Here is a 27,988-nt window from a genome sequence, read left to right as displayed (position 1 = left end):
TGGCTGTTTTTTATGGGAGGAAGGGAGGAAGGGGGACAGGCACAGACGGAGGGAGCACTAGCACAGAAGGAGAAAAAAAACAACAATGATGATTGCAGATTGTGGCAAACTTCAACTCTTATCCCACACCCTGGATTAACTCTTAACTGTCCCCTACAGTCACATCTGAGTGTCCAGAACAACAGTGCAGTGTTAAGTCCCAACAAGCCTTTTGTTATACAACAATTAATTACATTATAAGCCAATCATCATCAGATATAGACAAAACACAAGAAATAGTAGCAAGTATAGGGATGATGTGTAAAGAGAATTGAAACAAATCATGTCTCATGAGGATTATAGATATAAGGCTATGCCCCACCAATCCCCACTCACCCCCATAATCCACCACAGGGGTCCTCTGAGGAGACTTCCCTCAAACCCCAAATGAATTAACAATAGTGAGGCAAGAGATTCAGGACATCCCTTAATATCTTTATTGTTTGTTTGCTGAGTAAATGTCACAGTCCCAAGTGACTTTTGTTCATTTAATATAATCTTCTGTAGCCATCTAGACAGTCTGCTACCGCCCTAAATTGTATGACTTCAATTATCTATGAATTTGATTTCCCCAGCCAACGCAAACCCAAGGATGTGGCTTTAATCAAAAATCTATTGAGTGAAACATGTAAAGTACCAAATTGTGAATCATGTAGCTTTCTTAAAAATATAATACTAAATGTATAATGAGTAGCCCATCCATACACAAATCTATTTTTTGCCATACAAATCTAAAAATGTCTAATACCAAGTTCTGTTTTGTCTTCAATATTGTTCTGAAGTACATTAGGTAAGGCATAGCCTATCATCGTCCTACTATCCATAATCGGTGATTATGTCTGTACAATATGTACAATACTTTAACTAAACTTTAACTCTTGATTCTGATTAAAACTTACCTGGCCCTGAAAAATAAAAACAAGGTCAATCACCCACCCCGACATAAAGGCTGAACAGGAGTCAGTTTGCACAACGCCCTACCTGCCCACTCCCCATTGTGGCACCGAGTCGCACCGCTGCTACAACGTAAACTACCCAGTGTTCTGGCAGTCTGCGCAGGAAGCGGACGCAGCACTGCAGACAAGAAGCGTGTAGCACTAGCGGTCTGTCAGTCCGACTATCTGCCGAATAAACTAGGCTACACAAGAAGCTGAGCAGATAACCACTCGGACAGGTCCATGTCCCGTCCCATGTCCCGTTGAAAGAACAGATAGAAACGAGAGGACACCTTCACATGCATGAAGAGCAACACAACACAAGGTGAGCATGAAATGTCTTTTTAAATTGATTGAGTAGCACAAAGTTATAATGCCCGTTTTATTAGCCTACTGTAGCTCTTATTACTAGGTAAATTACAAGCAAAATAGGCTCCATCGTTTTGAGGAGTGTTTTCCTTCAGCGTCGAAATTCAATCGTGAATTAATAGCCTTCAACATTGAGCATTGACAATAATTACTTCCATATTATTTACGGTTTAATAATTGACAATAATTACTTCCATATTATTTACGGTTTAATCAACTATGATCTGAGCTGTACATAATAAATAAATTATGCCTGATCATATGTGGATAAATGGGAGAATAGATTCGAACTTAGCTTGTTTATAACTATGTTGTAGGCTATTATATTAAGTTACTTAATATTAAGGGTAATTGTCGAGAGGAGGTTTACTGAATGGTGCCGGAGCGCACGCTGGACACGTGTCCCTAGGCAATGTAACAAGGTGAATTCAGTGAGTCTTGGCTGTGCGTTATTCGGATGAGAGGTTATTTTGCTAACGGGTCAGAAATGCCTCACTGAGAGGAACATTTTATTTATGCCTGTTTTATCATGTTGGAAACGGAAGTATACAAAATTATGCACGCATGCTAGAGTTGTCCTCACCATAACTAAACGCAAAGTAGGCTACTTTCAAGCCGGGTGCACTGACTTGGTATTCTTGGATAAGCATAATTGTGCATCTATTTTAGGCAGTGTGCCAGTCAGTTTGTCATTCCAGATGGATAGGCTATACCCTCACATGTAACATGCCTTATAAAAACTGAAAGCACAAGTAATGTATTTTTGTGCATAAAGTGGATTGTGTAGTGCTACATGGCATTTTAAAGGTTAACTGTCAGCCTTGGAGGCCAGCGCTGTTGGAGAAGTTGCCATGTACTATAATTCATCACATGACATGAAGGCCCCTCGTCTGACTCACCGTGAACTATTCTAGTCGTTAAGACTGCGGTTTCACGACTGCTTGTGACTACGGTCGAGATAAAAGTGAGATCGGGTGAAATGACTTCCTGATAAGATTGAACATCCGCGCGCTGATTGGAAAAGAGGCATACTACCTTGGACCATAATATTTTCATCTGGATAAAAACTAGGGCATGAGAAGAAATGATGGATGAGCTTCAAACCATCTGATCTCGTTCTAATGCCCTGTCATTTTCCATGAGTGAGTGCACTGTTTCATTGAGTTTTACTGAGTTACAGTTCCTATGAGTTACTGAGTTACAGTTCCTACAGTTCCTAAAATCATTCATTTTAAATAGGCCCTAATCTATGGATTTCACATGACTGGGGATACAGATATGCATCTGTTGGTCACAGATACCTTTATAAAAATGGGCCTCGGGATGTCGTCACAGTGTTTTTGTGCATTCAAATTACTATTAATAAAATGCAATTGTGTTTGTTGTCGGGTAGCTTATGCATGCCTATACCATAACCCCACTGCCACCATGGGGAACTCTGTTCACAACTTTGACATCAGCAAACCGCTCGCCCACACGACGCTATACACATGGTCTGCGGTTGTGAGTCCAGTTGGACGTTCTCTAAAACGACATGGTAAATAAATTAACATTAAATTCTCTGGCAACAGTTCTGGTGGACATTCCTGCAGTCAGTATGCCAATTGCATGCTCCCTCAAAACTTGAGACATCTGTGGCATTGTGTTCTGCGACAAAACTGCACATTTTAGAGTGGCCTTTTATTGTCCCCAGCACAAGGTGTACCTGTGTAATGATCATGTTGTTTAATTAGCTTCGTGATATGCCACACCTGTCAGGTGGATGGATTATCTTGGCAAAGGAGAAATGCTCACTAACAGGGATGTAAACAAATTTGTGCACAAAATTTGAGCGATAATTTTTTTGGGGGTGTGTATTTGGAACATTTCTGGGATCTTTTGTTTCAGTTCATGAAACATGGGACCAACACTTTACATGTTGCATTAATATTTTTGTTGCCTTGTAGCCATTGTGTGGCATCTGTTTACCTGCAATGGCAACATTTTATGTTGCCTCATGCAGAGTGTAGTCTAACCTGGATTAGACATTAGGCCAATGGCAATGGACCTATAGGGAAGATATTAGGCACTGATGACCCAAATAAGTCCCCTAAAAAGCGAGACATGGGTGGGAGACAGTGCTACCTGAGATCTCACAATATGGCATAGCCAGCAGGTAGAGGAGCTCAAATCAGTGGTTCTTCAACAAGGTTCTTATGCAATTTTACCACCCAATAGGTTTTGACTTGTCTTTCGTATCTCACAGTCAGTATTGGGTGTTCCTCAAGTTCCCTTAGACTAGGGTTGGGCCAGAGCATTGTGTGGCCTATGTTCTATTCATCCCCCACCAACTCTTTCTGATAGTTGGAGATAGTAGATCCAGACTTGCAGAGTGGGGATTATTAGTGTGGAGTCATATACCACTGAAAGCCAGTCTAAATAACCTGGACTACTAGACCAAACAAAGGGTACTCTTTTGTCTTGCAACCACAAACAAACTTGCTGTGGTGTATGTGTGTGTCCATAGAACAGTCTGTTTCCCCCTCCGATTATATAGGAGAGCAACAGTGGTATTTTTTAATCATGCACCGTGGTAACTTTGTGGTGTCGTTCCATTTTGACAGGCTGTTGCATGTTTTAAGATGCGGACATGGACAGCTGTGCTAGTATAACATGCAGTAGTGATGATGCTGATTTACTTTTACTTCCTAGCCAGGGACCCAACATGATCTCCCCCCACCACAATGCAGTTAGTTTTCGATTTTGTATGACATTACTGAGAGATGAAGCTCAATGTGATTCCTCAGCAATTGTATACACAGTTATGGCAGTAGTCTCTCACGTTCAGTGGCATTTTCTAGTCCCGGTCGCTCTTTGGAGATGAGAAGAGGGGATCTTTGGCTGTGCGGACAGGAGCCTGACAGATTTAGGACATCCACCAGTGTTTTGTGGGAAGGTTATAACCCATAAACAACCTTGCCCCATCGTACAGATAATTGTGTACTTCCTTGATGTATTTAGCCTTTAAAGTTCATCCTTAGGAAATGAGCTTTGAGATCTGTCATATATGAGAGCACAAGTATGTGTCATCTCTTCCTATGCTCATGGCTCCCAGTCTGCGGGAACCAGCAGTGATCTGACTTACACTACCTGCAAATGAACAGTCTGGCATCATGGAGTAGTTGTTAACATCTGTAATGTATTTTTCACCTATGGCAGTGGGTTCACACACTGCTAATTTAGCTGCTGTAATAAAGGCTGTTGTCTTTCTTTGAAGTTGATGCCACCAGAGCAGCCAGGCAGGACGATGTCCTCTGCTACGGCAGACCCAGCGGCACAAACAGAGCAGAGAGCAGGCAAAGCCAACCTCCAACAGCAGTCCGGTCTGGAGCGATGACAGGAGCCCTGACATCATTAGGATGACTAACATTAAATGTAACATGGGCCGGGCCTCCGCGGTGTTGGTGGCAGTGGTGGGATCCGGGTCTCTGACTGACCAAGCGAGGACTCACAGCGGCGGTCGAGTCAGGGCCAAAAATGTCACATGGCCCACAGTGACGTTTTCTGGAGGTTTGTGTGTGGGAATGCATAGCCACGTGTTCATCCAGCAACAAACGTTGCATAGACATACACACATCGCATACTAGACTGACAAATAGCAGTTTACATTTACCAGTGGTATGCCATTGACCCATGTGTGCCCTGGTGTAGGACCGGGCTGAGCCACCTATGGTACACATCTAATTATTTCTGCGTTCTTTCAGACTCATTCTTCATTTCTCTCTGTCATTTATGTTTGCACTCTCTTTTTTTGAGACTCTCCACATGTATAATCTCATTGGTGTTGACCCACATCAATCTGAACTGCTGAAATATAGTGGAAGCCACAGGGCCTTTCATGGTTTTAGTTCACAATAGGCCCCTCGTGTGTTTCTTATCACTTAAAGTTCATGAAACCCACAGTCACTTTCCACTGAACTCTTATGTTTTCTCTGACAGACCAGTCTTGTAATCAGTCATTTCCCCAAATGAAAATCATTGGTTTGTGTGTGTCACATTGTATTCTCCAAAATGAAAATCAAACATTTGTTTTGCTTAATCCCTTTCCTGTTGCATGGTTGCCGTGTACAGCCCCCTAGTTACAGAAGGTGAAGCCCCCTAGTTACGGAGGGAAGCTCAGGTTCCTAATTAGAGGGTGAAGGGTCCTGTAAGTGACATCACCTTTCCCCCTGGCGCTATGAGTGTGTGGGTGCCTGTGTGGGTGCCTGTGTGTGTGTCTGTGTGTGCGTATGTGTGTGAGAGAGAGAGAGAGAGAGAGAGAGAGAGAGAGAGAGAGAGAGAGAGAGAGAGAGTATGAGAGAATTAGAGGCAGCTGGTGTGAGACATTTGACAATCACTGCTGTGTGAAACTTCAAACACCCTCATTCTTCCCACAAACTGTCAGAACCGGAGCTTATAATTTTACTTTATTGTTCCTGTTGCCTGGTTTGGCCGATTGTTACCACCGTCTGTGGGAACTTCCTCGCCAGTGGTTCAGAGGAACAAATTATTCAAAAAGAGGAACTTGTCAAGAGACGGCCTTTATATGTGTTGTGTTTGAGAAGGTGCTTTTGAGATACCTAGCCTCATCCATATAATATTTCACAATATCGCAATATTATGTTTCTGCTAGTTGGCTGTACCTGCACCAACAGGTATTATACCTTCATAACTTGTTCTCCATCTTCTTTTTAAATAGTGAGCTATTTGTTTTCAGCTATTTTATTTCCATGACTGATCAAAACTTTTTCCTCATGGCTCTCTCTTGTCCTTCTACAGCAGACATATGATGAGCAATATGTTTGGATCATCGAATCGCAATAAAATCGCAGTATCAAATTGCAATACATATAGAATCCTGAGAATTGCAGTAAATATCCTTTCGGCACCTAAGTATCGTATCGTGAAGTCCCTGGCAATTCCCAGTCCTACACTCTTAAAAATAAAGGTGCTATCTAGAACCTAAAACAGTTCTTCGGCTGTCCCCATAGGAAAACTCTTTGAAGAGCCCTTTTTGGTTCCAGACAGAACCCTTTTGGTTCCAAGTAGAACCCTTTTGGGGTCCATGTAAAACCCTTTCCACAGAGGGTTCTACATGGAAACCAACAGAGTTCTACCTGGAACCAAAAAGGGTTCTCCTATAGGGACAGCCGAAGAACCCTTTTGGAACCCTTGTTTCTAAGAGTGCATGAGCTAAAAGTGCCCCTCCAGAATCTTCATCGGCAGCACAACAAATCAGATCATCATTCCTATTAATCTAGTCATTTTCACGATTCGCAACCGTCCTCCCACTGTAGCATCCATAGACCCATCTCTAACAGCCCCTAACCCAATAAATAATTCATCATCGATAACTAAATCATGAAAGGTGGTCCGCCCCTCCATCTTCTACTGGTCCCCCGTGTCGTGGTGACAGCTGTGGGAGCTCCTCTCCCTCTCACTCTCACATCCCTGTAATTGTTCACAGCCCTGCTGGGTACCTCGGTGGCTCTGCCACATCCAATCAGAATCACCCATAGAGCCGTAATATCCACTCGGTCGCTGACGCATGACAGTCTGGACCCTTCAATTAAGAGGACACGGCAGTGCTGGGCCCGGCAGTGCTGGGCCCGGCAGCCTCCAAGACTGCCGTCCATTCCATCCGACCTCTCCATCCGACTCACTATGGTGAGTCTTGGTGACTCTGACAGGGCAAGGAGGAGGAATGGGGGGTCTATTTCTGTGGCACTTGGGGCCTGTTTGTGGAGACGTGGGCCGACGACTGGGTAATGAGTGAAGGCAGCTGGCAGGTTCAGTGGAGGTGACACACTAGTACATATGGCAGGAAGGAAAACACTGGGCCTTGTTCTGGGTCTGTGTTTGAGAGGTTTTACCCTCATCTAGTTTTCCCCATGGTTGACTCCTTTATTAGTTTCGGAAATATCCCCCCAAAAAGAAAAAAGTAGGGCAAGTCATAAGTGGTCGGTGCTTGGTGGGCCTCTGTAAATGTGGCATGTTTTCGCAGGGAAATATGAAAAACACATTAGCTGACATTCTCTCTTTTCCTCAGGGTAAGTTGAAAGGTAAGCTAATCGAGTCGTATTGGTTTTTCCGTTCAGCTGATAGCTGTGTCTGTCACATTGGTGGTGGGTTGGTGATAAGTGACTGGTAGCCTACATTGTAGGTCGGTACATTGTATTCAGGCCATGGTTCATCCATAGTGGGACAGATAGCTAATCAATGGAAAGTGTCAGACTGTGAGTGGTGGTGGTGGGTGTCCTCTGGCACAGGGATTGGCTAGGATGTATCAGTGTGTTGAGAGATGACATGCTGTTTGGTCAGAGGACACTAGGGAGGCACAGCTGGAGGAGCCTCACCCCACCACTTATGACTAAATGATAACCCTTTACTGCCCCTCCAACACTTGGATGATGCCATAACAGACCAAATATCTGGTTGGAACATCCCAGCGACGTTGTAAGACTTCTGTGAAAAGGTTTTGTGGTCCCCGTTATTTTCTATTTAGAGTGCTAAGAGGTTGTAAATGCAGACACCCTCATGTTTAGACAGATCTTACACACAAGTTGCCCAGCTGTGCTAAACTTGTAGCATCTAAATAGTTCGCCTTCTATTAAGTAGATACGTGGTTACATGAAAAACTGCAGCACTGACTAAATGTATTTTGTGTACTAACACAAAGTGGAAAGAGAAAAGACATGAACCCTCTCATCTTGTTGGACGTTCCATTACAGGCTCTGGAAATTGTCCGCGTGCCTCAAACTCTCTTTTAACACTATGAAACCACTAGAAACCGGCATATGCTGTTTCAGAGAGGGGTCGAATTCTTCCGACTTATTGAAATCAAACATCTGGCCCGGCTCCAGCAAGAGCTCTCACACCAGCTGAGAGCTTAATGAGGGCTCTCTCTGGGAGAACAGCCTTCATAATTTAACACTCCAGGGGCTTTCGGGATGTGCCCAGATTTATGTGTGTGTACAGTACTATGTATACAACCCCAGGGTGGTGTATTTGGGAGGTTCGGGGGGGGGATCTCTGGTACCCAACAGGGTTCTTTCTCACACACACAGCATTCAGCAGTATATTTGACAGAGGGTTCGTTTTGTTTAGTCACATAAAGACATGGTGGCATTTATAGGTGTAACGGTGGTGGTCATTGCTTAGAATATGTACACAAAGCTATCCAGACCTGGGTTGGAGGCACCACATACCTGCAGAGAAGCCTACCTCCCCCCAAGCAGGCATACACACACACACACACACACACACACACACACACACACACACACACACACACACACACACACACACACACACACACACACACACACACACACACACACACACACACACACACACACACACAGCTGCATTCCCCAAAATCCTGACCAGAAGGACTATAGGTCTTTATATAGGCTTTATATAATACATTTTACCAACATTTTCTTGATAGGTTCCACTTCCAAGTGTACGTTAGTTCACTCGTCGACAGTGAGGCATCATAGTAGAGGCTTAACATTCCCCCACTGAGCTGTAGACAGAGAGTGGATCAGGTGTCACTATATTGTGGCACGGGTTACCAGGGAGTCAGGGGCTGGGACTGGTTCCAGAGGTCCAGAGTGGAACACAGGTTGCGTCCATGGCAGTAACTTCCACAAGGGGCGGGGGGGGGGGGGGGTCAAAAGTTACGCGTAGTGTAACAAGTCAAAGTTACGCGTAGTGTAACAAGTCAAAGTTACGCGTAGTGCTCCATTGGAAAGATACAAATATAAAACTGTAACACACAAACAGTCAGTATTGAGTCATTGGGTTACATACTGTAGGTCAACTGTGCTGTGGTTATCAGCTCAACCAGGAGGGTGCCTGCTCCTGCTGTCGGGAAAAAAGGGAGTCGGTTTGATCTGTTGATAAAAGTTAGAATAGTCTAGGAAGTCTGGCCGTCTTATCTCAACCGTTTCAACCTTTATTAGCTCTGCACGGGTGTGAGAGCTGATAAGAGGTTGACCAGGGCTGGCAGTCTTGCACCTCCAGTGCCACAATCAGGTAGTCCATGTGTCTTTTGAGTAGCTAATCAAGGGCGCTTTTTTTAAGTGACGTTCTGCACTTCAGGTTTTTGTGATTGGCCTCGGACTTGAAGGACTTTCCCAACTTTGAATAGACTTGGACTAGGCTAATATAAACATTTGACTTATGGACTGAAAAGTGGTAATGATACAGAGCAGAACAGATTGCGTTCATCTCCACGTCTGTACAGGCTGTCTCTATTTCGCACTCATAGGCTTCGACGCTCCACTCACTGTCTTCCAGTGATTAGCTTTGAATGACAAAAGAGTCACATTCAGTGAGTTAAGTGGGCATCTCGTCTATTTTATGGTTGGAGGAGGTCTAGTGAGGTGGCGGTCCCTTAAGTCCCCCCCCCTTCTGACCTGATGCCCCCCTGCATGACAGTGGAGGGGTCTGAGGTACCCCCCCGTCTCCACCCCACCCTGCAACATCCCCCGCCTCCTGCGCCCCCAACCATACATCAAGTAGCTAATGGCCTGATGGCACTCGAAGCCTCACAATTGTGATGGGATTTACGGTGTGCCACTGGCTTTGTCTGTTGGGCCAGTGGAGGGGTGTTTGTCCCCCTGGCCCCGTCTCTGTTATTTTTTTATTGTCATGTTGTTGTTTTTGTCCTCCCCCAGATAATGAGATGGAGTAGTCCAGGTCTTTCCCTTCTTATCTACTAGACCCAGAGAGAGCCATTGTTTAGAGCCGTTAATAATGTAATGTCTGTGGCCCTAGTGGAGCCAATTCTCTGTCCATCCTTAGAATACACCCTCTAGAGATGTTTCCGTAGTGCTGGTTAACGACCGAACAGGATTGAACCGTTAATTTGTACCGTTAATGGTCATAGCGCCATGTGTGAACATAAAGACTGTCGACCTGGGCGTGTTGTGCATCCATAGAATCTACAAATGCCACAAGAGAATCCTGAATAGGTTCTGGTTAAAATGAGTCCTGTTTCATCCTACAGAGAGGAGCCAGATGTTTCAAAAGACAGGAAGAAAAGGGGAATACAGGAGAAAGGAGAAAATCTAGGGGTGAAGATTGAGAGATAGTTCACAGCAGATGCCCCTCGTTTATTTGACAGGTAAAAAAGAGGGTCAACACATTTTAAAGTGCTTCAAAGGTGGTCTCTCCGAGAATTGATGTACCTCTTATCTTGTGTTTATCACTCTGAATGCATATTTCAAAGTGGAACTTGTTTTAACCTTCTAAACTGAGGACAGACGGTTTCCTTTGGATATGCTATGTTAGATCTGGACTCTAGCTGGTTCATTGGTGGGTAGATGATGAAGTCCTCATGAACCAAACAAACACTTCCTGGGTTTGAGCCCTCTCTTCCCCACCAGAGTAATCAACAGATATCTACTGGCACTCTTTAACCCTTCCTAGTCAAATGCCTTTGCTTACTCATATAGCTTACCTCTAGCACCATTTCTATCTGAAACAGGAGCAAAGTTAACAATACATTGAATCAGTTGTTTTTGAATTAGGCCTGTCCTCTGAGCTGTGCAGTGGGAAACATATAGGCATGACCTTTGCTTTTGGTTTATCAAACCTGGGTTATACTCATTAACCAAGTCGGCCAAATAATACCATTGATTAAAAGCAAAATTGAGTGAGCCGAATCCATTTGTTGTACACACAACCGCAATGCGACCCTGGTGACCATGGAACGTCGGACTCTTTTCGCGCTCGCTACTCTCTCGGCCCCAGTTGTCTGTCCGGCCCAGAGGTACTGATGCAGCGTGACACAAAACATCTGCTTCCTCTTATGGGCTACATGGGGACGCCTGGTTAAGCCTTCCCTGCAGGCGGGCTAGCAGCTTCACAGACAGAGAGGGAGACAGAGGGGACAGACAGAGGGGGGAACGACAGGGTGGGCGAGAAAAACAGAGAGAAAGACAGCAGGAGAGAGACGGGGGGGTGGGAGAGAGACAAATCCATCTAGAGAGAGAGAACGCGAGAGGAGGTAGAAAAAGATGAGAGATGGATAGTGACGTATGAAAGCCAGGGAGATGAGAGGGGTACAGAAGAGGTTTTAATAACTACCCATTGTGAGAGGAGGAGGTAGTCAGGGCGGGAGCAGGGGCGATGCAGGGTAATAGGAGAAATGTTCTGCTGTCGCCGTCACACGGTTTTCAAAAGAGAGAGGATCACAGTAAAGGATGCTGGGTACTAATTAGTCTCATTAGAGTCAATGGAGTTAATGGAGGCTGTTGTCTGTGTGTAAATGCAGGTTGGGTCACCCCTCGCTCTCACTGTGTGTGTGTGTGCACGTACGTACGCGTCAACCTGGTCTACTTACCTCACCCTGTGTTTTCAGATCCAACCTGTTTTCTTACTTTGTGGCTTGTCTATCTTAACCTGTCTATTTCTAAATCTTCTCTCAGTTATGTGTCCAGAAGAAATATGAACAAACTTAAATTTGGGCCACTCTCTGTTTTGTAAGTAATAAATAGTGTCCCAAACAACCGATGGCTAGCATTGTGATTCACACTGATCTATGCATTGTTCTCAGTGATAGTACTTACAGTGCTCAGAGCAAGAGATAACCTCTAATCAGAGACTGGCTGGCTCTCTTCAAACGGCTGTTGTCACATCCAATGAATACAATGCCTTCAGAAGACATTTACATTTCAAACACCAAAAGGCATTCTTATGAACACAGTCAATCTCAGAGGGGAACACGGTTTTTGAACTTGGTCTTAGTGAAAAAGGCTGTGGTTTTCAAAAGATGTATGGTCTATGGAGTTCTACTTTCATATTCTCAACAGTCTCCCTTGTTTTGTCGTATAACGTGTTTCTATTCATATTTGCTTAGCTCTTGACTCCAACATCCTGCGGTCCCCCGTTTTTATCTTCCATTGGTCAGTACTAAAACCAGGATCTACTCCATGCCACAAACTCTGTAGAACTCCTATTCAGATTGGATTGAACAACTCACACTTCCATGTAGGGTTATAGGCTGCCTGTCATCAGTACCCCATGTTTGAGTTCATAGGCAGGCACTAATCTTGCTTTACGCTCCACTGGCATAATCCTGCCACTTGAAACGGCAATCCTCCTGTCTGATGGAGCACATATCCTCCGGAAGAACGGTGTGTGGTAAATATGATGCCCCACCACCTCCACCACCGCTACCGATAGTTCTGCTACATTTTTCATTCCCAGTTTCTTTCTGTAGTCACACGTTACTGGATAGTCTGGATAGTCCATCTGTAGATACAGATGGTCATGCTATCAACAAACTAGGCAACTGCTTGCTACGGTTAGGGCTAGGTTTAGAATATGGTTTAGGGTAAGGGTTACATTTAGAGTTAGGGTCGGGGTTCCGGTTAGGGTTAAGGGTTAGTATATACAGTAGTTGGTTGAAGTGTTACGGATAGTCTGTAGATCTAGAGCATCTACAGATGGACCATCCAAATAAAGTGTTACCCTTTCTGTTTTTAGCCCTGTTTTTATCCCTGTCTAGGCTCTTTCCTCTGGCACCTGTTGAGTTTTGTTCCGGAACTTACTCCAAACAATGGGTACCTTTCCCGGCCTCGCCTGCTTGACATCTGGAAAGTGTAGTCGTCCCCCCTCCTCTCTAGACTGAATTTATAGTAGTAGGCCTTCTAGGCCTTTTGACAGCAGGGCAGAGGGGGGTTGATGCGAGAGAGGTGTGGAAGTTGAACGGTAGAGAGCCAACCTAAACGCAGGAGGTAGGGAGGTAAGCCCCCTTTTTATGTCATGGTGCCAGTAATGAGCTTTTTCACAAATTCATAGGACTTTGTGTAAAGTCTTGGGGGTTTGTTTCGTGATCATTAGGGCTAGGATCCTTATTGAAAGTACTTGCTATTTGCAAAGTGCCTCTGTTTCTTTGCTATTGAACCGTACCAACATACTAACCTCATACTGTTATGTAATGTGTACACAAAACCCTTTAAAAACACCACAGACATAGATCCTTTTCCTGCCAGAAGGAAGCCAAAATAGACTTATTTGTACCACACCTCAGGCCACTCTGAGAACAATACCACTCTGACTCTCCAGCAGTCACACAGCAGAAGGAGCACATTTGGTTTTCTGGGCCAGTTTCTAAATACTTTTTGAAGGAAAGTAAATGAAAAACAGCCACCACCTGTGCTCTCAGGTTTTTGTAGCAGTTTGGGGTTTAGAGACAAGGTCTTTCTACTGCTAGACCACAGATGGCAGCCTATGTAGGCTCTCGACTGGCGCAGCGATCTAAGGCATGCATCTCAGTGCTGGAGGTGTCACTACAGACTCTGGTCTCGATCCCGGGCTGTATCACAACCGGTCGTAATTGGGAGTCCCATAGGGCAATTGGCCCAGCGTTGTCCGGCTTAGGGGAGGGTTTGGCCGGGGTAGGCCGTCATTGTGAATTAAGAATTTGTTCTTAACTGACTTGCCTAGTTAAATAAAGGTAAAACAAAAATGAATGTGGGCTCTCCAAAAGGCCTGATAATCTGCAAACCAACTCTGTAGACAAGCAATTTCATTTACTGGGCAGGGCCTTATTGCCACATGCTGACACACACATACATACATACACACATGCATGCAAGTGCACACACATACACACACGATAATCATGTTGGGATGCTCCCTAGCTATAAATACTTTCTCTGCGCCTTGGTTTAGGCTCCCTATCCCGTTATAGACACAACCTCGTCCCCTCCCTTCCTTACTCCCAAGTCAGCGCAATGCGTGCCCCTAAAAATAACAGTCTTCTCTTTCTATGCAACATGTCATTGAGATATGTACCATTTTCAAACAACTCCAGTTCCTTTTGGTTTGAAGTTGAATGTATCATTGGGGCTTGCTAATTTGGAGAACAAGCTGTCTCGCTGCAACTGTGAGACAGTTATTGCGTTGGAAGTGTGTTGGTTTACTTAGCAGGGTTTTTATGCAGGGTTTTTAAATATTGATGGTCTTGTGTTAGTGAAGTATTCTGTGCAGCTGTTTAGGACTGCAAATGTGGTGTGCGGAAACTTTGTTCAACTCATCACGGCTGATTATGCAATTTTATATTAGGAGCGATGCTGTCAACCTCGCATGTTGAGGAGAAATCGTTTAGGGAGATGTGTTGAGCTCCTTTCCCCTTCTGCACGTAGACACACAGACACATTCTCTCACAGCTACAGGGCGTTACGAATATCAGTGCAGAAGTATGATTGCTAAAATGAACGTAGCCTCCAAGATATTCAATTCCTCGTAAAAACTTGGATTGGCATGTTTTGTGTATTCCCAAAAGCAGTCAGCTCAGTGCATGCGTGGGAGCTTGGCCCAGCTCTTTCCTGACAGACACAGGACTCATTCCAGCTCTAAAGAGTGCGACATGAGCTCAGTGTGAGCTTTAGGGACTACTGTCACTCTCTGCCATATGGTCTCTCTCTGTTTCTCCGTCTCTGCGGCCCTGGAGAAAAGCAGACCGTGCTAACCTCTCTTTTTTTAAAATCTTTTTCTCCCAGGGGCTGTGAGTGCAGCTGAGGTGAGGACAAGGACAAGTCCTTCATCCGTCCGTCAACGTCCGAGTGTCCCGGTGCCGCCCACTCTCAGGTCACCTCAACCGCGACGGCGGCCGAACAAATAGGAGTCTCTCGAACCCAGCGTCCCTCGGACTGCCTGCCTTCGCAAAGCAAATATTTGAGGCCATTATATCTCATTTCCCAGGGCTAACCTTCAGTGAAAAGATCAACGGAAAAGGAGTGATCGCTCAGAGAGAGACGGACAAAGAGAGAAAGAAAGAAAGGGGGAGGGTGAAAAATAGTAACCCTTTCAAAGTGAACTCTGCCTGCTATTTCTGCTGCGCTGTGGGCAGGAGAACATCCCATTTGGGAGTGCTGTTGGCCAGTGGCAACAGGATTTCCCTGCACCCTGCCCATTTATCCAAATGCCTGTGTAAATACTAGATAGAGATATCAATTTGTCTGGGCTCCAGCAGTGCCCAAAAAGAGACTATAAGCTATCTATAGCAAGCTCCACATCAAACGTGGCCTCTGTGGTCACAGAATTGCTACCTATTTATTTACTCAGTAGAGAGATTCAGGAACTGTGAGTGAGAATGGGAGCTGCTATGTCTTTAGTTCTGAAGCAGAAAGCTTACTGAAAAGCTCACACCAGACTAGAACTTGAAAGGTACAACAATAAATCCAGGGGGACACCTTTCGCCACTAGCTGCAGGAGAAGGCAGCCATTTTCGGGCTGCTGTTTTGATGTCTTTACCCAAAAGGGTGGAGCACCATGAAACCGCTAACACCCATAGGATCCCCCTCACCTCTGAGGCTCCTCAACAAGGGCCCGGACTACCTGCGTAGGCAGATGGAGGGTGGGGGCCAGGGCCGATCCATCAGCGCTGTAGAGAGACTAGAGGCAGACAAGGCCAAGTACGTTAAGAGCCAGCAGGTCATTAACACCAAACAGGAGCCCGTCCTGGTGCCCTGCACACCACCTCCTCCACACCGTCGTCCCCTCACCGTGCCTGGGAGTCTCACCCCACGGCTGCCACCCAGCCGATCCTCTGCCCCTTTCACCACCCTGACTGGCCCCCTCAACGTACGAGACGAGAACGAGAATGATGACTCGAGGAAGGAGAATTGGAGGACGTCGGTGGATGTGGAAGCACGGAACAGGAGTAACGCCAACAAGGTGACCCCACCCAGCCCCAGGACCCCCAGGACTCCACCCTCCGTACCCCTGGTAGCCCCTCACAGTGCCCCCATCCTGAGGAGGAGCACCGGTAAGCGCATGCTGCGGCCTGACTCCCTGGTCATCTACCGGCAAAAGAAAGAGTGTAAAAGCCTGCCTAGTGGTGGCGTCATACTGGGGAACTCCAACATGGAGATAAAGGGGTACAACTTTGTCCGCCGCCTCTTCCAGGGCTCCATGCGGGAGAAGAGTGGCGGGGGCGAGAGGGACACCCAGAAGATGGTGATCAGCGAGGAGAAAGCTCTGTCGCGGGATGGTGACTCACGCATGTCCTGGACCAATGACAAGGACACCGTGGACGGGGGACAGGGAGGGCCGGGTAGCCGGAGATCCAGTAAGACGGACCACGAGCGCTCACCGCTGCCCAGCCCTGGCCTCAGCCCTGGCTTCAGCTGTACACTGGAGCGGACTAAGAATGGTGTTAGCTGTGTTAGCAATGGCACCACCAATGGTACCAGAAATGGCAATGGCATCACCAAGGGCAACAACGTGAGTGACCACACTGACAACGAGGCGGACATCTGGAAGCGGGTGCCGCCACCACCACCACCGCGGCGGCGTTCAGGACTACAACGCTCCAAGTCAGATCTGCTTCTGCGATGCTCAGTGGCGTTGTCTGACCAGGAGCATTTCTTTGACTACTGCGGGCTGGACCTGGACATGGTGGACCGGCTGGGGCCTGAGAACTTCCTGGGCGGGGCCAGCGACGTAGACACGCTCTCATTGGTGCTGAGGAGCATAGGGGGAGGGGGCGGTGGCTCGGAGCCCAGCGAGTTCTCCCGCCACTCAGGAGAGGCGGGGCTTTTCCAGGAGGAGGTGGCCGAGAAGCTGACCACGGGGGTGTCAATCATCGAGAGGAACGCCCGTGTCATCAAATGGCTCTACAGCTGCAAGAACGCAGCACAGGAGGGGCCCAAAGAGTCCACTGTTTAGACACCACTACTCTAAAAGAAGACATGTTCCCCTATGACTGAAGGACAGAGACTTTGTTATTGTACTGTAATCCTTAGTCTTCTCCCAGGTTGATATGCTGTATTTACATGTCCTATGGAAAGTGTGAGGGGTGTGGATGGGCTACACCTTATGTTTGAGTGGAATCATTTACCCCTGAAGATGTTACTGTCAGTGAGTGTGTGGTTGTGTTGGATATGGCTGTCCCGCCCACTCCCTATCCTAACCAATAGGTATTGTCAGATCTATAGTGACTGACAGCCTCCCCTAAGCTCCGCTCTGACTCTACAACCAACAATAAGGCACATCAGTGAGAAAACAACAGGCACAGATGAGGCTGTATTTAGCGTCGTGGACGCACAACAACACAACCCTACACTCTTCCCTCGAACAAATTCATAATTTAGAACGTAAAACCACAGAGTTTTTTTTTTCTAAACTGGAGTGAACCGCGAGTACCTCATTCCGAACTGTGACAGTTCAGTTTGTGTGTTGCTTTTTTCCCCCTTTCTTCTTAAACGCAGGCGTTGGAACAAACACGCGAGGGACCCCTGTGGGGTCGTTAATGCACTGAACTGGACGAAAAGTGAGAGAGAGAGGAAACGAGTGAGAGAGAGAGAGGATACGAGTGAGAGAGAGAGAGGGGAAACGAGTGAGAGAGAGAGAGGGGAAACGAGTGAGAGAGAGAGAGGATACGAGTGAGAGAGAGAGAGGAAACGAGTGAGAGAGAGAGAGGAAACGAGTGAGGGAGAGAGAAAGAGAAACAGCTTTATAGGAGACTCCTCTCCAATTAAACACTGAGCATAATACTCTAGAGGCAGTACTACCGCGACAGTAGTAGTAGACAAGGAGGGACGCAGGGTCGGTTATCTTGATCCTACAGCACCTCTGAACCTAACCCCAGAGAGAGCTAACTCTTACACAGCAACTACTGACCACTGATACGTTCGTTGTGATACAATTGTGATTGATGTTGACAGCTACAGCTATGTAACTGGCTGGCTGTGAACTCTTTATATCTGTTGCTACTGTGTAAGCTACCTTGTTGCCATTGCAGGATAGAAATTAAAGTGTGATATGTTATTTTACTGGATAACTGGTCAATTCCTTGTGGAAAAAAAGTGACTTTTTACTTCGCTACCACAAAATATTCACTTAAAAGGGCATTTTAAATTCCTCACCAAACATAGATTATTTTGTTGCTGTTTTTCATGTAACATATTTCACCATAGTAGGTGTTCAAAGTGTAAGGGATCATGAGTTATCAGGTTGCCAAATATTTGAGGGTGTCACCTTCACAGAGCTGACGTTTACAGAGTCCCCCAGACTCCCTCTGGTTTGGGGGTTGGGGTTCCTCTCCCCCCTGGGGCCAATGGTCATCTGGTTCTCCCCCACAGGAGACCCTAGGCCTGGGGGAGGACGGTAAAGGGGGTGAGAACTCCCTCTCTCCCCCCTCTACTTTTAATAGCTGTAGATCCTACCTCACTTCATCAATCTGTCAGTGATGCCCCTTTTATCTAAATGAAAATGTCACCTTGATCAGAGTTCTCCCAGGGATACCTCTGAAAAATTCACTGAAGGTCCACGGGTGGTATGTACGGGTTAGAATGTGACCCGGAGAGACAGAGAGAGTCATTGGGTGGAGTAATATTGGGCCTGAGGAAGGTCACATGATAGGCTATGTAATAAATCAACAACCGATCCCCTTTCAGAGCCATGGTGTTTTCTCTCTGTAAGTAGCATGGCGCCCAAAACATCTGGACCCCCCCCTTTAAACTGGATTTGTGTAAACTCCTCGGGGAAAACTGTTCTCTTGCATGTTTACAAAATGGCTCTGTACATTTTTCGATCTGTTTTATTTTCCATATATGAGAGGTTTAGTTTTTATTCCAAAGAGAAATGTGTATGATGTTGTACACAGACAATTTTAAGAATAAAGTCATATTTGTGCGAGAAGAAAATGTAATTGTTTTATTGTTTTTGGCTCGAGCTCCAATAGACATAAACAAGTATACAAAAACCATTAAGCAGCGCACATTTCTTTATACCACATCACCATAGTGAAGCATGACAAACTCTGTCTGACAGAAACAGTACGTGATGACTTCATCCACTCTTTAACATTGCAATCATAATTTTAGTCTTAAGTCTTACAAACTTAGGTAACCATTTTGTGGGTACAGGCAACCCGTTGTTTACAGTAGGCTAATAACAGTAGGCTAATACAGTAGGCTAATTGTTTACAGTAGGCTAATACAGTAGGCTAATAGCAGTAGGCTAATTGTTTACAGTAGGCTAATAACAGTAGGCTAATACAGTAGGCTAATAACAGTAGGCTAATTGTTTACAGTAGGCTAATAACAGTAGGCTAATACAGTAGGCTAATAGCAGTAGGCTAATAGCAGTAGGCTAATTGTTTACAGTAGGCTAATACAGTAGGCTAATAACAGTAGGCTAATTGTTTACAGTAGCCTAATAACTACTTTTGAGAAGAAAAAACCTACCTAAGCGTAAGTTGTTTTAGGAATGTCTGATGGAAAAGAGTGAGTGAGTCAGTGTTTTGATGTTGTCTGGCCCTTTGAATCTTTGTTGTCTGTTTCCACCACCTCACATCTCATTTTTCACATTAGCTCAAGAGGCTCCCTGTGGTAATCCCTTTAGCATTCTGAGCATATAGAACCCCTGAGTGAGTTGCAACAGGTCCTGTTTACAGACAACAAAGGAGACTGTGGCCTGATGCTATGTCTAGGTGGTCAGGTTGAGACGTCCGTGGACAACTGCTACCTTTTCTCCGTTTCTGTCTCTCTCTCTTTCTCTCTCTCTTTCTCGCTCTCGCTCTCTCCATTTCTCTCTCTCTCTCTCTCTCTCTCTCTCTCTCTCTCTCTCTCTCTCTCTCTCTCTCTCTCTCTCTCCTTTCTTTCTTCCCCCTCTCTCTGTCTTTCTGTCTTTGTCTGTCTCTTTCCTCCAAATCCTTCTCCCATCCAACTCTCTCTATTTCTCTCTCTCAAACCTTTCTTCCACCTCTCTCTGCCTTTCTCTCTGTCTTTCTATCTTTGTCTGGTTCCTGGTTCTCTCCTCCAAATGGTCTCTTTCCTCCAAACCCTTCTCCCATCCAACACATACCCTCTCTCTCTCTCTGAGGAGGAGAACAATAGGTATCCTGTCTATCTGTGGGTGTCAGTCAGGGTTGACTACAGAGCCTGCTGTTACATCCTGTTATTGGTTCGTAGGACCAGGTTTTTAACACATGTTCACGTCTTCTGGGATAAACAGACCAAACACCTAGTTGCAGCAGTCCGTTTGAATTTGATGATATCAAGTTACATTGAAGGAAAGACATTGCCACCAAATGTTGCTTTTCCAAATGTACAATACTACAAATAAAAGGTTTTTACCTGTTAGACATCAAAGGGTTTCTAATGTGGCTGGCCTGTGGAAAGTAGGTGATAACCTGGCAGGGATCTACCATCCACGGCTTTGATGCGGATGTGGATTTTTCCTAACGTTAAACTTCAGGGGGCCTTGCAGAGAACCAGACCAGACCTCCAACACCATGTGTTTACCCAGCACCACTAAATACTTTCTGTTAGCTGCCCTCATTTTTTTTATTTGAGGACTGGTTCAGAGGTAGCCTGGTCCCAGATCTGTTTGTGCTGTCTTGCCAGCTTCTTTGGTCATTGTCATGCCAATGACCATAGGAATTGGGAAGATGGCACAAGCAGATCTGGAACTAGGCTAGATCACTGAGATTAAGAAACACTGAACTCTTGAACCCGCCCCAAAAAATGTGCTAACAGGCAGTCTCCAGACATACCTTATGAATGTGAAAGCCTTATGCACATCTAGTCTCCAGCACCCATCTCTAACTATCTGAGCCTGAGGCTGTCCTAATATGGACACCGTATCAATCAGTCAAATGTATTTATTTAGCCCTTATTACATCAGCTGATGTCACAAAGTGCTATACAGAAACCCAGCCTAAAACCCCAAACAGCAAGCAATACAGGTGTAGAAGCACGGTGGCTAAGAAAAACTCCCTAGAAAGGCAGGAACCTAGGAATGAACCTAGAGGAACCAGGCTATAAGGGGTGGCCAGTCCTCTTCTGAGATTATAACAGAACATGGCCAAGATGTTCAAACGTTCATAGATGACCAGCAGGGTCAAATAATAATAATCCCAGTGGTTGTACAGGGTGCAACAGGTCAACACCTCAGGAGTAAATGTCAGTTGGCTTTTCATAGGCGAGCATTCAGAGTTCGAGACAGCAGGTCCGGTAGAGAGAGAGAGAGTCAAACACAGCAGGTCCGGGACAAGGTAGCACGTCCGGTGAACAGGTCAGGGTTCCATAGCCACAGGTAGAACAGTTGAAACTGGAGTAGCAGCAAAACCAGGTGGACTGGGGACAGCAAGGAGTCAGACCAGGTAGTACTGAGGCATGGTCCTAGGGCTCAGGTCCTCCGATAGGGGAGGGAGGGATGGAGAGATAATTAGAGGGAGCATACTTAAAGTCACACAGGACACCGGATAAGACAGGAGAATTACACCAGACATAACAGACTGACCCTAGCCCCCCGACACATAAACTATTGCAGCATAGATACTGGAGGCTGAGGACAGGAGGGGTCGGGAGACACTGTGGCCCCGTCCGAGGATACCCCCAGACAGGGCCAACCAGGCAGGATATAACCCCACTCACTTTGCCAAAGCACAGCCCCCACACCACTAGAGGGATATCTTCAAACCACCAACTTACTATCCTGAGACAAGGACGAGTGTAGCCCACAAAGATCTCCCCCACGGCATGAACCCGAGGGGGCGCCAAGGCATTGTCACATGTTACTCGGACAGGTTTACATCATACAGTATTCCCCCTCAGAAAGACATACTGTATGTTACTGCTGGGGATGTTATTAGCGTGCGTTCTTGCACTGTTGGATAGTGATTCGGGCTCTGTGTTTTTCCTCCTTGCACTCTGAATAGCAATGTGTGTCAGGTTTAGCAGGGGTTGTGAAGTGTGTCAAATCTGGCCTAGTTCTTCTGGGCCAGCAGCTCCAGCGTGCTGCAACCGTCCACGCTTGAGAGAAGTCCAATTCATGACTCACAGAGAGATATAGAGAGAGAGGGATGAACACACACATGCACACGCACACGCACACACACACACACACACACACACACACACACACACACACACACACACACACACACACACACACACACACACACACACACACACACACACACACACACACACACACACACACACACACACACATCGGGGCACAAGATCACTATGATAGAACTAGCACATGGCACAGAAACGAGAGGCATTCCTGAGGCACGTTTTCCTAAGGGATGTCTTAGTCAGTGACAACAACAAACTAATGGGGGAAGTTAGTTGGAGGCCTCAAATGGTTATGGGTGTGTGCGTGTCTGTGTGTCCTTGCAGTCAGAGAGCTTGGGAACAGAGGGGTCGACACATGACCACACAGTCTGGTATAGCTCAGGCCCAAGTCCCCAGTGACACAAACCTGTAGACAAACCTCCGACCGGCTGAAAACTACAACTCCATAACAGGGGGGAGAAACGACTCAAACATATGATTTATCTGTGATTTATACTGGCACGTGCACATGTAAGGATCTACCCGTGCCCAGCACCTGCACCTTTGGGGGTGCCCTTTCGGGGTGGTGGTATATTAAAGAAAAAATGGGTATACAGTTTTTGTTGTTGTTGTTCTGAACCCACTACCCCCAAGTCGTTGTGACATCGTCAAGTTCACCACCCCCCCACCCCTACCCCGTCCGTTAGTGTCCATTTGACTGCCCTGTACGGAGCTCACGTCTGCCCGGTTGTGCCTTTTTCTCAGTCTGCCCTGTATGGAGAATCTGCATGCCAGGTATCCAAACATGCATGGCTTGTGATGCCAATAATTTAGCCACAGAGGATTGAAAGCTTTTTGTTTGTTGCCTAGCCGTTGATTGTGAGTAACCCAATAACAAGGCATAGCCTACAGTCGGGAATGCACAGCAAACCTGTCAGTGAACAGCATGGAGACAAAACAGACCTTTCGCAGTATTTCAAATAAAATTGAGGGAAAACACAGTGTAACGATCGTCGTCGGGAGAAGGAGAAGAGGACCAAGGTTCAGCGTGGTAAGTGTTCATTTTAATCAATAAACTGAACACTGAACAAAACAACAAAAGACGACAAATGAACAGTTCTGTAAGGTGACGACACACACTAAACAGAAAACAACTACCCACAAACACAGGTGGGAACAGGCTACCTAAGTACGGTTCTCAATCAGAGACAACGATAGACAGCTGCCTCTGATTGGGAACCATACCAGGCCAAACACATAGAAATACAAAACAAGGACAACATAGAACACCAGACATAGAATGCCCACCCCAACCCACGCCATGACCAACCAAAATAGAGACATAAAAAGGATCTCTAAGATCAGGGCGTGACACACAGGTTGGAAAGCAAATGGATCCTGCTGAAAAGAAAGGCCTCTAATCTGTCTGCTGTAAAAAATATATATATTTTATAAACTTCCAAATCGGCGTATTGAGCGAACATTGTTTACAAGAGAGAGATAGCCCAGTGGGCAAACACTGGTTGAATCAACGTAGTTTCCATGTCATTTCAACGAAATGACGTTAAGCCAACGTGGAGTAGACGTTGAATTGACGTCTGTGCCAAGTGGGAGGCTTTTGGCACGAGCGCATTGGCCAAGCCAGCAAGTGAAAAGATCTGTGCACGGCCATTCATTTATGTGATTGATGAGTCAGGCTGTGACGTAGGCTACGGTATATTCCAAGGGTTATATATTGGAGTTAAGTAATGTAGTTCCCAAAACCTGATCAGATTGATTCCAACTCCCCAAACTACTTACATTGTATACCTACAGAGAAAGTAAGGAACACACCTACCTCTTCCACCCACCCACCCACCCACACATTCCCCATACCCAACCCTGTCGCTATGGAGGTTTGAAACCTTATACCCTAAACCTGTAGATGGGGTGTGAGTGGGGATGGGTGGTGGTTCAGCTTCAGTGTGCCCCCTCCCCTAACAAAAAACATGGGACGCTGGAGCACAGGAGGATCCAATGGCTCCACCGGGCCATAAATCAGAAGACAGCCCTTTTCACTCCCCTCTCTCATGTGACCTTCGCTCCCTGGGGTCAGGGAGAGGAGGTATAGTGCGCCCCTGTGGGAAACCTGACCAGGAGACACCAGCGCACACAGCTAGCTCCTCTCCACAAGACGGATTGACGTCAGCAAAGACAACAACGATGGGGGATGGAAGGGGTTTGGGTTGGCTCGGGTGGAAACTTGCAGGAAGAGCAGACAAGAGCAGAGTTTTGTGTGTTTTATTTTCTGTATGTGGTGGTGAGGTCAATGGAGCCCATTGTGGGGCAAGGGTTGGCTTGTTGAACCGAAACCGAAACCAAAGGTTATTGAGATGCTGGCGGGTTGGCTTGGTTGCGGTCAGGAGTTTTGGAACTTTAGTAGGCTATCGACTTCCTTAGTCAAAATGTCCCACTCAGGCTCAGTAACACCCCCTCACACTCGCTGCTTTGCATCAGCTGTGAAAATGTGATAATGGCATTAGTGACAGCTGCAAAGCCTCAGGAGTCAAAGTTGCAAATTACAACACAAACAGTTTACTAAGTCATCCAAAACATGTCATATAAAAGCGGCCTGATATTGACTAATTTCGTCTAATTCCATGTTGTTTGAGTGATGTTTTTACAGTGACTGAGAAGACCAAGGATCATGGGAGATTAAAGCGTAGGTGGTGACCAGCTAATGCCTTATTACTGTATAATACCCTTAGCCACATCATAATACGCTAGCTAGCTACCACAATACGCTAATGGCATTACCATATACAGTACCAGAGGATAGAGTGCCAAAGGAGAGAGGTGAGAAAGTAATGAGCAACACTGTGCCGGTGAATCCTTGTGTTTTGTCTGGGTGGTGCAGAGAGGAGAGAGAGACAGTGTGGTCAGGAGTTGAGTGGTTCAGGCTGCTTTGATGACAGGGCAGGGAGAAAGTCAGGGGAAACACAATGCTGGAACCAACGGTGGAACTAACCTGGGGTAGCCTGGGTGTGTTGGGTTTATCGGCTCTGTGAATGTGCAGTGAACTCAAAAGGGATCTGTTAAGACGTGAACCTTATATAACACCTATGAAACACGAACAACTGAATTTTCTGAAGAAAAAATAAATAATGATGTACTAATTCTTGCTATGTTTGGCTTACATCACTCCTAAATTGTCAGTAATAATATACATTTTATTTATAAGACATTATAAGACATTATTTATATAGCATATTGCTAAAATATAGAGCAGCATTCTTTAACCTAATAGTTCGTTAAAGAGGATCTGTGGTGAGGAGAGTTGGCTAATCATATGTTCTGATCTATTCCTAGTCATGTGGGAACTAACGTGGAACAAACATCAGGCAGACAGCTGCTGTAGATGGGTTAGTAGAAACATTCAACCAGACGTTTCATGCTTTGACATTCGACTCCTAGGGAGTTTAAAGGTCATACTAAAACCCTCACAATACAATCTTCCTTATTGCCCATTTTATTGTATTCCCGTTGTTTTCGTTTACTCTATTTCACTTCCAGTTCTTGATGTTTTCTCAGAGCCGGGTTAAACTGTCTCTTATCCTCATATGTTCACAATATGGGCCAGCTATAACTAGTGAGTGACTTGCGCCTTTTCTTGGTTTGAGCTTTGATGTGTTACCCAAGCCGTTCAATTTGTTTGTGAACTGTACAAAGATGAAAAACGTCTGACTGATAAACTGTAATATAATGTCTCCTTATACATAAAAGGGGTGAAAACAACAATATTTCTGCTCATAAGAGGAGAATCCGTCTAGGCTTACATGGATACTTTGGGATTTTGGCAAATTAACTCGTGGATACCATTTGTATGTCTCTGCGTCCAGTATGAAGGAAGTTAGAGGTAGTTTTGTTATGCATGCTAGGTGATACCATAGACTTCCAGTCATTGCGCTAATGCTAGTTAGCACTACTGCTGGTTAACAACGTCCTTCAAACTGCACGCAGAGACATAAAAATGGTATCCACGAGTTCCTCTGACTCTGGGGACGTAGATAAAGGGACTCATTGCCAAAATCCCGAAGTATCCCTTTAAGACTGTGACCTTGGAGCAGTGTGTGAGAGAGAAAGGAGGCCAACCACTCTGAAATGTCCTGATTAGAAAGCAACCAGACTCAGTGGACTGGCCGGCAGGGAGGATTTGGTAGTAATTTACTGTTTTCTGTCTCTCTCCCTCTAATTGCCGACTGTTTATCTGCATGGGACGAGTTGATACATATTCCCACGGATCAGGAAGCTAGACCAAGTTAGGGCCCAGGATAGGAGGTAGAGAGTCGGACTTAAAACACACAACTCCCAGGCTTTTTACAGGGAAGTGGGTCTGTTGTCCACTGTCCAATTTAAGTGAATTACTCAGCTTCTGGAGCAAACGAACGCGAGGAAGCCTCGGGATCTAAGCTATGAGTTAAAGGGCATGCTAGTAGATACCATAGACTTCCAGCCATTGCGCTAACACTAGTTAGCCTTGGCTCGCCAAACGACCTCTAACTTCCTTCATACTGAACACAGATGCATAAAAATGGTCTCCACGAGTTCATCCGACTCTGGGGAAGTAGACAAAGGGCATCATTGCCAAAATCCCGAAGTATCCCTTTAATAAGATGTCTAAGCTCAACTTAGAGACAGGTAGTGGAGGTGGCTCTGTGTATGATCCCCATGGGTAAGAGAGTGAGCGTATAGACGGAGAGCAGAGTGTAGTGTCACTCCTCCCAATGGGGTTTCTCCTTGCCTGCTGTGCTCCAGACCCGAATGACCAACATCAAAACAGACCAGACCAGACCAGACCAGTGTTTGTGTGTGTGTGACCTCGCCCACAGTCGCCCACTGCTCTGGGGTTTCGCCGTTCCTTATTTAACGCCCGTCTGGTTGGCATGGAGCGGAACGGCCCTCCACCACGGCGCCATGCTGCTCAGGACCTCCCCTGAGATAGCAGCCAAATATGGCGACCATAATATTAGAGGATATCTGCTCACCACATTGTCCACTGTTGAAACTAGCTAGAGTTAGTGTATGGCGTCCATAGTAGGAAGTCGTCAGTTCTCAGGCAAAACTCCAATTGTCCATCATAAGTCGTCGACGACCAAGAGATATGTGTAAATGAGTGATATATAGGGATGCACAATCTGAACATCTGTGGGGACTGACAGGGAGGAGTAGGACCCTGATATAGAGCGGAGTCAAATCTCTCTAATTACTGTATATCAGTGATTATAAGTCAACATGTTTTACTTTTTTAATTTCCTGGATGGCCAGTGAAGACTTTTTTTCTACAGTGTCCTATAGAGGGTAGCTCTATATGTATCAAGTTTTTCAGGGTAACCACAAAATGTGATTTTTATTTCCACGTTTGTATACAGTGCTTACACAACAATCAGCGGGAGAACATGTACTGTAGGATAACTGTACACACCGAATCTCCAGTTAATGAGAAGAAACCAGCACAGAGAGAGGAGAAAAAGAAGAGGTGCATAATGCTTTGCAGGGAAGTCTATTTACATGCAACCCTCTGAGCAATTCTGTTTGCTTGGCTGAGAAATATCCTTCATTAACTTGGAAATGACAACAAACATTCCTCTTGCAGGAGATTCGCTAATTTGAACTGGAGAATGACTGTCTATTCAATCGAAAGTAATATATTGCCTGTGATATTCGTGCATCAAGGAAAACCCAAATGAGCAAACAACAACTGTGCAAAGTGGCCCAAAGATAATTATTCCCTCTAAAATGAATACAGTACATTTAATTCTTCAAATTACAGACAGG

At 45.7% G+C, this 27,988-nt stretch overlaps 1 protein-coding gene across 1 annotated transcript; it reads left to right on the top strand.

Annotated features, from left to right (window-relative positions):
* The first annotated feature begins 1,027 nt into the window (after positions 1 to 1,027).
* On the top strand, positions 1,028 to 19,030 carry LOC139573857 (protein FAM110C-like). The gene is made up of 2 exons (XM_071397784.1): positions 1,028 to 1,299; positions 14,882 to 19,030. Exon 2 carries the CDS (start codon positions 15,654 to 15,656, stop codon positions 17,049 to 17,051), a length of 1,398 nt encoding a protein of 465 aa, XP_071253885.1. The 5' UTR covers positions 1,028 to 1,299; positions 14,882 to 15,653; the 3' UTR covers positions 17,052 to 19,030.
* Positions 19,031 to 27,988: the final 8,958 nt, after the last annotated feature.

The sequence above is a fragment of the Salvelinus alpinus genome, chromosome 4 (assembly GCF_045679555.1).
Source record: "Salvelinus alpinus chromosome 4, SLU_Salpinus.1, whole genome shotgun sequence".
Taxonomy (NCBI): Eukaryota; Metazoa; Chordata; class Actinopteri; order Salmoniformes; family Salmonidae; genus Salvelinus; species Salvelinus alpinus.
Note: the sequence above shows the minus strand (reverse complement) of the source record. Positions and strands in the feature narration are given on the sequence as shown.